At 47.3% G+C, this 14455-nt stretch overlaps 1 protein-coding gene and 1 long non-coding RNA gene across 3 annotated transcripts in view; both read left to right on the forward strand.

The window, feature by feature from the left end:
* The window catches only part of LOC135827856 (ATPase MORC2A-like), a 49826-nt gene extending 43695 nt beyond the window's left edge, over positions 1-6131 (forward strand). For both annotated transcript variants that reach the window (XM_065340286.1, XM_065340287.1), the window contains 5 exons: positions 75-117; positions 564-702; positions 1222-1584; positions 2614-2760; positions 4438-6131. In XM_065340286.1, the coding sequence (XP_065196358.1) occupies positions 75-117; positions 564-702; positions 1222-1584; positions 2614-2760; positions 4438-4530 (785 nt within the window). In that variant the 3' untranslated portion in view covers positions 4531-6131. The remainder of the gene's footprint in view (positions 1-74; positions 118-563; positions 703-1221; positions 1585-2613; positions 2761-4437) is intronic.
* Positions 6132-10323: 4192 nt separating this feature from the next.
* LOC135828314 (uncharacterized) lies at positions 10324-13750 on the forward strand. The gene is made up of 2 exons (XR_010555627.1): positions 10324-10827; positions 13189-13750. It is a non-coding gene; the product is annotated as an uncharacterized LOC135828314 (long non-coding RNA).
* The last annotated feature ends 705 nt before the right edge of the window (positions 13751-14455 follow it).

Raw genomic sequence — 14455 nt, forward strand, 5'->3', positions numbered from 1 at the left:
ACGGTATATGATTTTACTGATACGTTTATATGCTGACTTGGCCTATGTTGAAATGTGCTACGTGTCTTTTATAGATCCACTTGAAAGTCGTGTGGAGGCGAAAGTTAATGAACATTGGTAAGACTACTAATGAGCTTAGTGATGTGGAGCCTTCATAAGCCCATCCTGCTGCATGCTACCCACCTCCTGTGCTTACCATTCACATGCACATACATACACACACACAACCACACACGCACACACACACACACACACACACACACACACACACACACACACACACACACACGCACACACACACACACACACATTACTGACTACATGCCCTGGCTTGCATACATAGCACACGACTGGTATTGACTACATGACCACTCTAAAATAATGATCTATGTCGTCCCGCGTACAATACTCACTGCAGGCACCACTGCATGCTGTGCAGGACTCGTGTCACTTGTTAGCTGACAGCTGACAACCCCCCCCCCCCCCCCCCCCCTGTTTTCTACTAAGGAGGGTACTGTAGGCCTGTGATACACTTTGTTTGTTTTGTTTCTAACCCGTTATAGGTATGCAGGTCGCGTTACCAAGTATCGATTGGACAAGGAAAACGGCTGTTTACGGGTGCGGGTCAAGTTTGATCAGAACCCTCACGACAAGTTTGACAAGCATTTCCCCGTCAACAGTGAAAACCTCCGGCTGAAATCGGTAAGATGGGAGTACGCGCGCGCGCGTGTGCACATGTGTGTGTATGTGTGTACGTGTGCGCGCACAGACGTTTGTCCATGCGTCTATGTTTGCCCGTGCCCCCTCCTCGCTTATCTCAATCCGCACCCTTTTAGCCCTACTTCTGTTTGTTTCACACCGGAACCCACGTCACATCACCCATGCGTGTACATGTGAGCCAGTGCGTGTGCAAGTGTGTACGAACTGCTTTTACTGTGGAGATTGGATATAACGACACTCCTTCGGGAGAGAACAAAATGTCACTATATTCGATCTGTCACTAAACACAATCTTTACAAAGGACTTACTAAAGGACTTGGGCAACAGAATTGTGTCGCTAAACTCAACCTGTCGTTACATGCAAGGTCGTTAGATCCGATCTCCACTGTACATGTGAGTAGAGTGTTATGCTGGTTGAGCTCGTGCATGTAAGCTGATGCCAACAACAATCTTTCCGAGCCCTATGCGTTTTCCTCTTGTTCTCTGCTTTCTTCTACGCAGTCCTCTTCCCCGACACAATCTCGTACTAAGCAAGACAATGGTGGAGCAGCTGTGCACAAGCCTGCACAGAATACCGAGGTCGGTAACACGCGAGATTCGCGAGCCACGTCGTCAATAGCAACCGCCACAGCGGCGGCAGGCACACAGCAGGCTCCTCCACCGCTAGTTGCTGCCGGAGGAGGTACAGCGTCAGCGACATCAACGGCAAGGTCCGCTGCAGAAACGGCTGCTGCAGAAGCCATGAACACGGAGGTGGCCAACAAGTTCCGTACGTCTCTGCAGTATTTCCTGCCACCGACTTGGGATATGAAGAAGGAAGAGATTGGAGAATTGAGCACCAGCCAGCTTGCCGAGTTCCCCATCGTGAGTTTTGTTTTTGTTTTTGTTGCATTCTGTAAACAATTCGTCTGTCACAGTTTCCTCTCCCTGTATGCAGTCGCAGTTCACCTGTCCCTGTATGCAGTCACAGTTCACCTGTCCCTGTATGCAGTTACAGTTCACCTGTCCCTGTATGCAGTCACAGTTCACCTGTCCCTGTATGCAGTCGCAGTTCACCTGTCCCTGTATGCAGTCACAGTTCACCTGTCCCTGTATGCAGTCACAGTTCACCTGTCCCTGTATGCAGTCGCAGTTCACCTGTCCCTGTATGCAGTCGCAGTTCACCTGTCCCTGTATGCAGTCACAGTTCACCTGTCCCTGTATGCAGTCGCAGTTCACCTGTCCCTGTATGCAGTCGTAGTTCACCTGCCCCTGTATGCAGTCACAGTTCACCTGTCCCTGTATGCAGTCACAGTTCACCTGTCCCTGTATGCAGTCACAGTTCACCTGCCCCTGCATGCAGTCACAGTTCACCTGTCCCTGTATGCAGTCACAGTTCGCCTGCCCCTGTATGCAGTCACAGTTCACCTACCCCTGTATGCAGTCGCAGTTCACCTACCCCTGTATGCAGTCGCAGTTCACCGGTCCCTGTATGCAGTCGCAGTTCACCGGTCCCTGTATGCAGTCGCAGTTCACCGGTCCCTGTATGCAGTCGCAGTTCACCTACCCCTGTATGCAGTCGCAGTTCACCGGTCCCTGTATGCAGTCACAGTTCACCTGTCCCTGTACGCAGTCACACCCTGTAAGCACCAAGACCATCCCCATAGGAATGGAGTATCTTTGTTCGCAGTCATGATGGTAAAGGTTTACACCATTTAGGGGCGTACATGACCACAAATGCACATGTGCACAAATACGCGTGCACATACATACATGTACATACATACACATGTGCGCACACACACAAACATACATACACGCACACACACGCGTGCGCGTGACACGTGCGCACGCCGGCCTCTCTCTCTCCCTCTTCACATGCACGTCTTTGTCGTCTCTGTGGATTTTGTTTAGACGGAGTTTTTCGATCAATATGAGGCCTATCTGAATAAGCTTGTGGAGAGCTTCAAGGCTGAATCGGCCAATCAGAAGCAAGCCTCGGAGAATAAACTGGTCAGCTTACGGCAAAATGTTGCTAAGTTGTTGCGCTCTATCCGAGAGGTAAGTAGTGGTGGTGGTGGTGGTGGTGGTGTGTCTGTGTGTGTGTGTGTGTGTGTGTATGTGTGTGTGTGTGTATATGTGTGTGTGTATATGTGTGTGTGTATATGTGTGTGTGTGTGTGTGTGTGTGTGTGTGTGTGTGTGTGTGTGTGTGTGTGTGTGTGTGTGTGTGTGAGGGCGTCGGTGCGTGTGTGCGTGCATGTGGTAGGGTCTTGTGTGGTGTGCACGTGTGTGCGCGTGTATGTGTGTGTGTATGTGCGGAGGCAGGAGGGGGACTCGATCAGGTACACTAGACAGAATCCTCAGCTTGCCATTTGCTAGCAAACGATGTGCTGATGTATGCTCCTTGTTGTTGTATGAACTGGTATTCTATGCCGTGCATGGCGTGCAATCCATGGCCTGTCGACTCACTTTGCCCAGCGTGTTATGAGCGAGGGACAATCCGCTTCAAAGATAATCTCTCCCTGATCAGTGCATTTCGTTGCAAAGTTTCCACTTTTCTATGCACCCTTCCTGATCCACTAGAAGCTCGGCACTCCTCGTTCAATCCTATTGCCAGATTCTACCAGAGGTTTGTATGCTCGCACTTTCCCACAAGAATACATCTATTTGAGCGTCTTCAAAGTTCACCCTCGCTCTTCCGACCTACAGTCAACTTTGCGTATAACGCCACTAAGCGGGGCATCAGAAAAGTGTCCTTATACCCGAAGTCTCACTATATGTATTACAGTTAGATGAGACTTTTGCTCTGGGCATGGAGCTTTTGTCGTTATTCGCGAATTGTCGTTTTATCCGCAGTCGTTATTAGCAAAGTTGACTTTTTTTTTTTTTTATATATACTATGTGCACATCCCTACTTTACTTTTAACGTTTTTCACTCTACCAAGCAGACACATTTGAAACACAATATTTAGTTGTTCCCTTCTTCATGAATGATAATATTATACAGCGGAGATTTCGCTGCCAATGTTCTTAACTTATTCCACTTTCTGCTCCCATTTTGTCATTTGTTTACTTAATCCGAATGGACTTTTTGGGAAACGCCAAACTGGCTCGCAGTGAAGCAGCTGTCTTGAATTCTCAGCGACAAAAATGCTCTTCTCTCTCGGAGAGTGCAGGAGGTTCGACTGGGAGGCATCTTGCAACAAAATTTGAAATGAAAAATCGAGAAGGAACTGCTTTCACAAGATGAAAAGCCACAAGCAAGGACAAGCCAGAGTTCGAGAAAGGTGGAAGTCGAGCCAAGCCCTGCATCTGCCTGCCTGCCTTGTAATACTTCACAGCTCTCGCGACAGCATATTGCCTTTTGATAGTCCTACGTTGAAACACGGCCAACTGCTTGTTGCCCCTTACCCCCCCCCCCCCCCTTCTGCACTTTTGCGCCTTTTCCTTCTGCATCGCATTGTGATAGTCCTTACTTGAGCTGACCTTTTGTCACTCCCTTTCCTTTCTCTTCTGAAATGGTTTTTTCCCTTTCTCTGGCACTACTTTTCTTCAGACCTATGGGACATGGCTGTACATGTATGCCAGTTGAATTGTACCTTTACTGAGACTGCGTGATGGCTGGTTTTCTCTGAGCTCTGAGTAACACAACAGAGAAGAGACTTTGCTGTGTGTGTGTGCTTCTAATGTTGATTCTGTGCGTGTGTGTGTGTGTGTTGTTGTTGTGTATGTACAGACCGGCCAGAGTGAGGGTGAAGAGGCGGATGACACCTCAGACACTGTGGATAAGTTGCTGGAGGCGGTCGTCAATGCTTCCGTCAACCTCTAGCGTTGCATGTGTATGCGCTAGTTGCCGTGGGCCTACACAGCCCCTCTGGCGAGGCTGTAACCTCAAGGTCTCGGCGACCTCGCAGCCTGTCTTGCCTGGCCGTGTAGTGGTCTGCTGATGTTGTGCATGTGTGTGTGTTTTGTGTGTGTTTTGTGTTTGTGTGTATTTGTGTGTGAGTGAGTTGTCGTGGGTGGGTGGGCGGTGTGTCTGTCTGTCTGTCTGCGTGCATCTGTGCGTTTCTACATTATGCAGTGTGTGTGTGTGTGTGTCAGTGTCAATGGTGTCTCCGGGTACCCTGCGTAGCCACTCGATATACGCGGAACTTGTTTAGCTGCTGGAAATGTCGGCGATCAATGATAGGGTGTGTGTCTGTGTGTGTGTGTGTGTGTGTGTGTGTGTGTGTGTGTGTCTGTGTGTGTCTGTATTCAGGCAAGACGTGCTGTGAAGATATTTGATTTATTGCAATTACGGGACTGCTGGTCAGTCTCAGATTTCTTCATTCTTTTCCTTTCTCGCTTCATTACTTTACTCTTTTTTTGCCTCTTTTGCTGTTATTGCTTCTGCTGCTGCTGCTGCTGGTGGTGGTGATGGTGCTAATGAAAAACGTTCACTACTACTGCTATTACTATTACTTAGCTGAAGAACGCACGCATCACATACGAGCGCATGTGGCGGCGAAGGTGCAATTGCTTCTTCTCTCATACTAGGTAGGATTTTCTCATTTCACATTTCCGAACGTCAGTTCCTCGTGTCGCATCCTGACAGAGAGCTATCTAGTCTCTAGCCATGCATCTCTCTACTGGCTGCCCCCGCCCTCCCTTATCACATTCCAACATCAAAGCCACACTAAGGTGTGTACGTAATCTAGTACACTACCTCTTTCCAACCGCTGTCTGTGTCGTGTGTGCTACTCTCTCTCTCTTTCTTCAAGCGCCTTGCTCCTGTATCTGAATATTTTGCAGCGGAGGGCCTGGTTACGTTGAGGCCTGCGGCTGCTGTTTTTGCTTGCTTTGCTCGGTGTAAGTGTGTTTGTGTGTGTGTGCGTGTGTGTGTGTGCGCGTGTGTCCCAGCGAACCGTCACCGTACACTCTTATGTTTCTTCTTCTTCTTCTTCTTTCTTTCTTTCTGGCTATTGTTAGTCTGACTGCTTATGAATCTGAGTGGAAAGGCAATTTTCCCACTTTTGCTTTTTTTGGACCATCCATCTCCCACAAGAATATTATTTGCCAAGAGAAAATCCACGTTACGCTCTCTGCTAAAGAAAGTTGACAAGTCGTAATGGCATGACAGTGAAACGCAATGATAATGGACGCACCAGGACTATGACTGTAAAGTGATGAGGATCTGCAAAGTGTACCAAACACACACGCACACGCACTCAAACTCACACGCGCTGTGGGATCTTTGGCTAGATTAGCGAAAAATTCGAGGTGAAGATTTCCTTTTGTGCTTTTTTTTCATTTTGTTAGGCTCCTTTATCTTCTTCTTCTTCTTGTGGCTGTGTGCTGATGGTTTGTTCTATTCGCTGTTGCTGCTTCTGGTAGGCTATGCTGTGTTTGGCTTGTTCTGTGCCCAAGTACATCGGGCGAATTATCTTTTCATTTTTGTCTTGTGCTGGGGGTGTACACATGAATTCAGCATGCTGGCGAAGTTGACGCGCATACCGAATGCCACTGGAGTTGTGCTGCCTGTGGTGGTCCGCTCTCGTTGCTCCTACATTGTAATCCGCCAGCCTTCTAGAAGACTGGACGGTGGAAGAGTGGCCGATGAAACCGTTTTCGCCAGCAGCCGGAAACCTCTCGTGGAATCTACAGTCCATGTACATGTGTATCTCAAGCTGGCGACCTAACTTGTCCGTGTCCGGCGTCACTTTATTGTAGTACTTGCAGTGAAAACAACAGTTTAGACCCGTACTACAGTGTTGTTCTGTGTGACCCGTGCAATTCTCCTCTTCTTCATTGCCACAGGTGTGACCGGAAAATTTAACCCAGTCCGGAGTTAGAACTTCGGCCATGTTTTGCAAGAATAGTTGGACGGTTGTACCATGGCAAGATCTGTGAAGAATCAGGTTCCTAACCCGAGATTTTTGATCTAAAGTGGATCTCTCCGCTTGAATTCGGCCCAAATCGGGCTTTCAACTTTCAAGAAGGTACATACATGTACACGGGGACCAACCTGGTATGTGAATGGACTGTAACGCCCCCAAACCCAAGATTTTTGATCTAAAGTGGGCCTCTCCGCCTGAATTCGGCCCATATCGGGCTTTCAACTTTCAAGGTACATCATGACCTGTTTTTCGATTTTGACAGCATGTTACAAGGCGAGGACGCGTAGTGCTCCTGACTACAACCATAACCATGACACGTACACGGGGACCAACCTGGTATCTGAATGGACTGTAACGCTGTTCGAACGCTCCTCCGTGTTCTAGTGCTTCTTTGAAGAGTACAGTACGAGAGTGGATGATTATAATACGGTGGTAAAGACGCACCTGGCAATATATGGCGGTAAATACACGCCTGCCCACACACGGTCTCTAGGCTGCAAAGTTCTGGCACAGAGCTCTCCTTCTCACCACCATGCACCACCATCAGTTCGAGCCTGGCGCCTAGTCGATGCATGGTAGGCGGTATCCGACATAGCAGGTGGTAGCTCGTGGCACATTGAAGATGACACAGCAACAACATACCAGGGTAGCTCGATTGCGACATACGTCTCGTCCCCGCTGAACTCATCAGGCTTCTTCTTGGATATCTTCATACGGAGCTTGACTCGGGAGAGTGAAGTTGAAGACATGATGATCACTGCAGCTCGACTTATGGATGATTAATACGGTGGTAAAGACACACCTGGTAATATGGCGGTAAATACACGCCTGGTAATATGGCGGTAAACACACGCCTGCCTGCAGAACTCTCCTCACCACCATCAGTTCTCGCCTGGCGCCTAGTCGATGCATGTTTGGCGGTATCCGATATGGCAGGCTGGTACATTAGCTATAGCGCATGGCACATTGAAGATGACACAGCTGTTTACCGCCATATTGCCAGGTGTGTCTTTACCACCATAATTAATCACCCACGAATAGAGCTGCAGCAGTGTCTTCAACTGTTACTTCATTCTCCCGAGTCAAGCTCCGTATGAAGACATCCAAGAAGAAGATTTTCTAATGAGTCCAGCGGGGACGAATCGTACGTCGCAAACGAGCTACATCATGAAACGTACTAGTATCTACGTCGCAATCGAGCTACATGTATGTTGTTGCTGTGTCATCTTCAATGTGCTACCAGATGTACCAGCCTGCTATGTCGGATACCGCCAACCATGCATCGACTAGGCGCCAGGCGCGAACTGATGATGGTGGTGGTGGTGGTGAGAAGGAGAGCTCTGTGCCAGAACTTTGCAGCTAGCCTAGGCTAGAGAGCGTGTGTGTGGGCAGGCGTGTATTTACAGCCATGCTGCCAGGTGCGTCTTTACATACATGTAAGTACAGCTGCAGTGGTGTCTTCAACTAATAATAGTAATACACGTACATGTACTTCACTCTCCCGAGTGCAGTACTAGTGGTATAATTATTGAAAGCGTTTGCTTCCCACACAGGAGCTCGGGCTTTTCCGCCGACTTGACTTGACACTTGACTGACTCATTACTGCCAACTAGAGCACGCGAGCAGTCCATCGAATTTACTTGCAAGAAAGCCCACTCCCTGCTCAATACTAGTGCACAGTATTTCGGGCGATTCACCCCTCACCAGTTGAGCTTGATCGAGTAGGCTGAGGAAGATTGTGTCTGAAGAACAAAGCTATAGTTAGTGCTCTCCGGGTCCAAACATCAGCAGGGATACAAACTTACAGCGACGCTCCTTTTCCACTGAGACAAGCAGTTACATCTCGTGAATGCTAGTACCAGATAGCAGTATGAGCCAGTGTTGCTCCTGGACGGTGAGTGTGGACAGCACTTTCCAGTAAAATTATCGCCGAAGTAGGTACCACTATTAAATTCGTAGCGGTATTTTGTAGATTATTTATATCGATTTTCTAAGAAGAAAAGAGGACCAAGGAGCAACAAGTAAGTAGTTAGTTACGCTGAGAATGTCCACTAACACCACCATGCAGTTAGTTTACAAGAAGCTCCTGCGATAACATTGCGTCAGTGTCGTACACCGTTATCGCACGAGCTGATTGTAAAGACTAACTGGTATGGTGGTGGTGGTATAGACATTCTAGTGTAACTTGCCGTTTCTTCTTACCAAAGGACGAAACAGTTCTTGTGTCCGCAGATTGAGTAGTTTCTTCTTATAAAAAATAATCCTTGGCTCTCCGCCCAAGTCTAGCAGATTGAGTAGTTTCTTCTTATAAAAAATATTCCTTGGCTCTCCGCCCAAGTCTAACTACATTGTACATGCATATCGATTTTCATTAATTTTGGATTCGCTGACCAAAATGGCTGGACACGGCCAATAAACTGCAATGGGGCGAATAAGGAGAGGCACAGTACTATAACTGTATGAGAGACAGAGATGGCCAGATAAGCACACAGCGGAACAGACGGACAGAGGCAGGTACAGGGCGAAAGAGAGACGGAGACAAGGACAGGCAGAAAGACTCTCTCTCTCTCTCTCTCTCTCTCTCTCTCTCTCTCTCTCTCTCTCTCTCTCTCTCTCTCTCTCTCTCTCTCTCTCTCTCTCTCTCTCTTCTCTCTCTCTCTTTCTCTCTCTCTCTTTCTCTCTCTCTCTTTCTCTCTCTCTCTCTTTCTCTCTCTCTCTCTCTCTCTCTCTCTCTCTCTCTCTCTCTCTCTCTCTCTCTCTCTCTCTCTCTCTCTCTCTCTCTCTCTCTCTCTCTCTCTCTCTCTCTCTCTCTCTCTCTCTCTCTCTCTCTCTCTCTCTCTCTCTCTCTCTCTCTCTCTCTCTCTCTCTCTCTCTCTCTCCATCCAGAGAGAGAGAGACAGACAGACAGACAGACAATTGTACAGAATAGTCAGATAAGCACACAGCGGAACAGACGGACAGAGGCAGGTACAGGGCGAAAGAGAGATGGAGACAAGGACAGGCAGAAAGACTCTCTCTCTCTCTTTCTCTCTCTTTCTTTCTCTTTTTCTTTCTCTTTTTCTTTCTCTTTTTCTTTCTCTCTCTCTCTCTCTCTCTCCATCCAGAGAGAGAGAGAGAGAGACAGACAGACAGACAATTGTACAGAATGACATACTGCACCGTCACATCACAGGCATCTTCATCTTCTGTACGATGACAATCATTGTTGTCCGAAGGTTCTTTGGCCCTACACTATGGGTGAGTCTACATGACATGTACACTCACCCATCCTATAATAGACATGCAGTCTGCGTGACATGTAGACTCACCCATCCTACTGCAGAGTGCAGGGCTACATAATGTCATTGCAACGTTAGGTAGTGCTAGTAGTTGTGTGTCAAGTGCAATAGACTCCGTCACTCGTGAAATATCAGGCTATGAAAAAAAAATGATTTTGTTGCGTTTTCACCCCCAGGCCCAGCGCGCGGTGTCGTGTAAACGCAGCCTTACCTCTCTGGTTCAACGGTTGTTTAGGCTGTTGTCAGTGATGATCCATCGCCCTGTTGTCACGAAACTCGGAGTACATGTACATTGAACTCAAATAGACTCGTGAAACTCAAACAAGGGTACAAGTTAGATACAGTCGACCTTCTTGAGACCGTTTTTTTTTTAAATTTCGGCTAGTCGGCTACTTGTACTACCATTAATTTTCGCCTTTGGGGTTGGACAAGGGGAAGTAACCATGTAGGGACGTGGAGGTATATTATGCTCCGCAGGCCGCGAAAGAGAGCCCGTTACCTGGACCCCTACTCGCGCGGGTAGAGCGAAACTGAGCACCCTGGGATGCGAGCAGCTTTTTAGTACTCCCGGGTCCAAAATCTCACCACCAGGCCGGGATGATCAAAACGTCTGCCGGGTCTGCAGCCTACAAACGTGGATCTGCCGACACTGTGCTGTCGACGACATGTCCGGCAAGGCACCTCCTTGCGTGAAAGCAAGGAACGCTTTTTTTTAGAAAGGAAGCTTCTTCTCCAAAATTTAAAATTTTTGAAAATTATTCCTTCTGAAAATATCATCGCGTTCTTGACCTCGAAGCTGACTGCTGAATGCGATTAGGAAAGAAGATTCCTGAAGATACACCAGACTGATTCTGGCAAGCCGTCTGTCGTCTAGATATGCAGTTGTTCGTCATGCATGGTCAGCAATCAGGCTTCCTCGTTCGTCCTTTCGTTTTCCTGACCACGATGATGACAAGCAGCTCTCATGCTCAGGTTAGTGCTGTACTTGTATGTCTGGGCACACAACACATCTGAGATTCACCCACTGACGTTATCGAACTGAAGAATGCAGCAAGGGTTCCTCGGATTCTCTTGATTTCGGAACAAATTTCCTTCACTTTCACCCTCTCAGTCTCTTCCCCATGCCCTCCATGCATGCACAATGCAGCTTGCATTTCAATTGCTGTTTTTTATACTTTGGCAGTGCCTCTGCTACACTTTCATATAGAGTGAGGTCCTGTAAATAGGATCGAACATTGTTGGTGGTGGTGTGTGTGTGGGGGGGGGGGGGGGGGTACGTTTGCAGCCAGGATGTAGGAATGACACTTCTGCACAGCAGGTGGCAATAGTCAAAACTGGTCACTCTACAAATCCCATACCTGCCAACCTTTGCAAACCTGAGATCCAATGACATACCTAGGCATGAAAATGTATACAAAAGAAGCTCGCGGTGAGGCATGGAACTAGTGCACTTTTGGGTGCCTATTACCGCCCTCGATATCGGGACGGTCCCGGCCAAATCGGGATGGTTGTCAGGTATGAAATCCCAACCGAGAAAACCATTTAATTAAAAGATAAACTCGGCCAGGACATAGCGACTTTCTGTTTGCCGGGGGGGGGGGGGTCATCGTCCGCAATATTGGTAGAGTTACGGTTACATTGTATATGTAGATACATGTGCATCAGGGATTCATAGCACCTGGGGAGACGACATGAGACCTAAGTACCCAAAACGTTGTGAGTTGTGACCCCGGATGGGGTAGTTCTACGTGATCTGTGTTTCTATAGACCTTATTCGATAACGTGATTTTTGGACTCGCCTCCAGGGATTTGTTGTAAGCTGGGGCACGCGTACGTGAAACGAGTGGCAAGAAAGGCCCAGTTCGTACAAGGGAGTAGTAAAATACCGGTATTTATCTACTCCTATGTTCCCACGCCGAGTCCACTGTGCACTGAGTGCAGGTCTCTTGCCGCTCCCTGGTTCCCGGGACCCTGGTTCACGTGATTGTGACGTTTATTGAATAAGGTCTACATGTATATGCGGGCATGCATAAATCAACCCTTCCACAAGGACGGCTCAAACAGGCAGCCAAGGAGTGAAAATTTCGCTCCTGGGGCTAGGAGTGAAACGAAGGCCTCAATTTGCCAGATAAACCTTCTCCATCGAAACGAACGAAGGTGTCGAATAATTCTTTTACCAGTTCACAGTTGCCGTTCACGCGCACTCCCCGGGGTGGGGGGGGGGGCTACTATGCACTTGTAGTGATACTTACCGTAAGCCAAGTGGAACACGACTAGTTGACTGCACAGACTACAGTACAGTATACATGCACATGTATACAGTGAAGATCAGTGCGTGCATAATAATAATAATAATATTTGCGGGATCCGCGTTAGCATCACTTGAATGTTCAGAAACACACAAGCTATAGCCTTCGCTTCCGCAGGCCACCACTATGCCTTTACACCTTAGTGGCGAATGCAGACCTCACAAGTGAGTCAGGGGAGAGGAGGTGAGTCTCTCAACCAATCGGGCGTGTAACGGCCCATAACCCTGTAAACTACATCCTTGTTATCCTCACTCGAGCTGTGAGTACCCAGTTGACCGTGGGTTTCGGCGCAGTTCAACACGCGTAAAAAGTCTTTTTACACGCTCCCTGCTGCCAGCGCGGGTCTCGAACTCGGGACCTCATGATTCGCGTGCATGCCTGCCATAATTGTATGTTGACCTTCGTTCGAATTGAAAAGAGAGGGTCGTTTCGAAAAAGAAAAAAAGCTCGATGGAAGTATGATGCTGCTGACAATTCAAGACTCACTGAAGTCGCCTTTCTGGAATGGATCATGCACTCTAGGTTCATCCAATTGGATATGGACTCAAATCATTGTTACACCATTATTGTTTGGTTAGTTATTGTACATCCCATAGCATGTACAATCAACCTTGTGAATAATCTACCTCGGGTTTACAAAACAACTCGCAAATAACGACACAATCTTCAGATCTAGTGAACATTTGATTGCATACTTCCAACCTCACGAGTAACAACAATGCGAATAGCGACACTTTTCTCATTCACAATCGAGGGTCAGTATTCCCCAGGTTGACTGCAATTGCCAATCAAACAGGAGGGGCGAAAGTCGACCACGGCTGAAAAGGCATAAAGAAAAATTAATGTATATCATGAGCTAGATGGCTGAAGGAGGAAGTAGGTTTTCTGAAAAAGCAAGAAACAGAGGTGAATGAAGCACCAGGTCTGTCCATGCAGTGGATAGAATTATTGCATTGAAAGACAGGCTCTTTACATCAGCTTGCTACTATTATACCTACATTTGCTTTCTGCCTTTTTCATGCAGGATTCTGAAAGCTGGAGCAGCTCTGCTTACCTCGACCACTGAACTTACAACTAACTTCCAACCAAGTACAAGGCAATATTATGATGAATCAAGCACGCTTGCCATCATGTCATCATTGCAAAGTACATCGACAACATAGATTTGGTGCCGACTATGTATGATGTAGAGTGTGCTCTATGTATCTATACTGCTGATTGGCCTACATTGTACTTATGTGGGCTGAGAGTAATCGATTGTGCTATATGGCAGTTTACTTGTATGTCATAGATGTTAACATTGCACACAGCTTCTGAAATGCTTTCTGTTGCACTGGCCTACTGCGGCCCACTGCAAATAGATTGTAGTGGCATGGGCCATGCCATAATTATAGTAGTATACCGGTACTACACCAACAATTTCACTGGTGCACTGTACTTACTGGTACGAGTAGATCTACATCATGCACAGCCTTGTCACTGCTTTTCTCATTTTTTATTAATTTACTGTACTGTACACATTTTGGCACAGCTCTTCCACAAAGAGTTACTAGTATTTTCTTCTGCATACCTACTGTATACAGTGACCTGACTGGTAACATCTATGGCTGTGAAATCACAAATTTCTGGGTTGACAGCCTCGAACCTATACGATTTGTTTCTAAGAACGTGCTATAAGAAATTCAGTGTGTGAGGTAAACCCATGCATGGCATACACTGCTATAGTATGACTCGGGGTAAAGTGTTCCAACGCATACTCATTATAGTGAATAGTTGTGTGACCAACGTTGTTGCTGCTGGATAAATAGTACATATTCTGAGATAACTGAAGCTACACAGCCATCTAATGTTCAGACATGCATCGAAGGGGCCGTAACGAGATCTGCAAGGCATGATTCTATACCTGTATTTGATGCTCTCTAGCCTAGGACATTCACCTGCCTCATTTTCTCTGTGCTGCATTGATGAGTCCATTAGTAACTAAAGGACGAAACAGCATGCTGTCTGCAGATTGGTAATTGTGTAAAGACAGACGTGTATGTAGTGGTAAAGCTCAGATACATGTGCAACATAACAATCCCGGTGTTTGACAACAGCACAAACCTACACCGCAATTCTTAATTTTGGGCTGTGGTGTTCTTAGTATTCCAGGTTGGATGTTCTGTAGGCTTCCACGTTCTTGGGCGCACGACTTTACTGTGCCAAAGAATATTTTCAGCCAATGAACCCAGAGCTTGGTGGCAGATGAGTGCCATGGAACAGCCTTTTGCATGTGGCTTTCACTACATGCA

This window comes from Sycon ciliatum, chromosome 12 (assembly GCF_964019385.1).
Source record: "Sycon ciliatum chromosome 12, ocSycCili1.1, whole genome shotgun sequence".
NCBI lineage: Eukaryota > Metazoa > Porifera > Calcarea > Leucosolenida > Sycettidae > Sycon > Sycon ciliatum.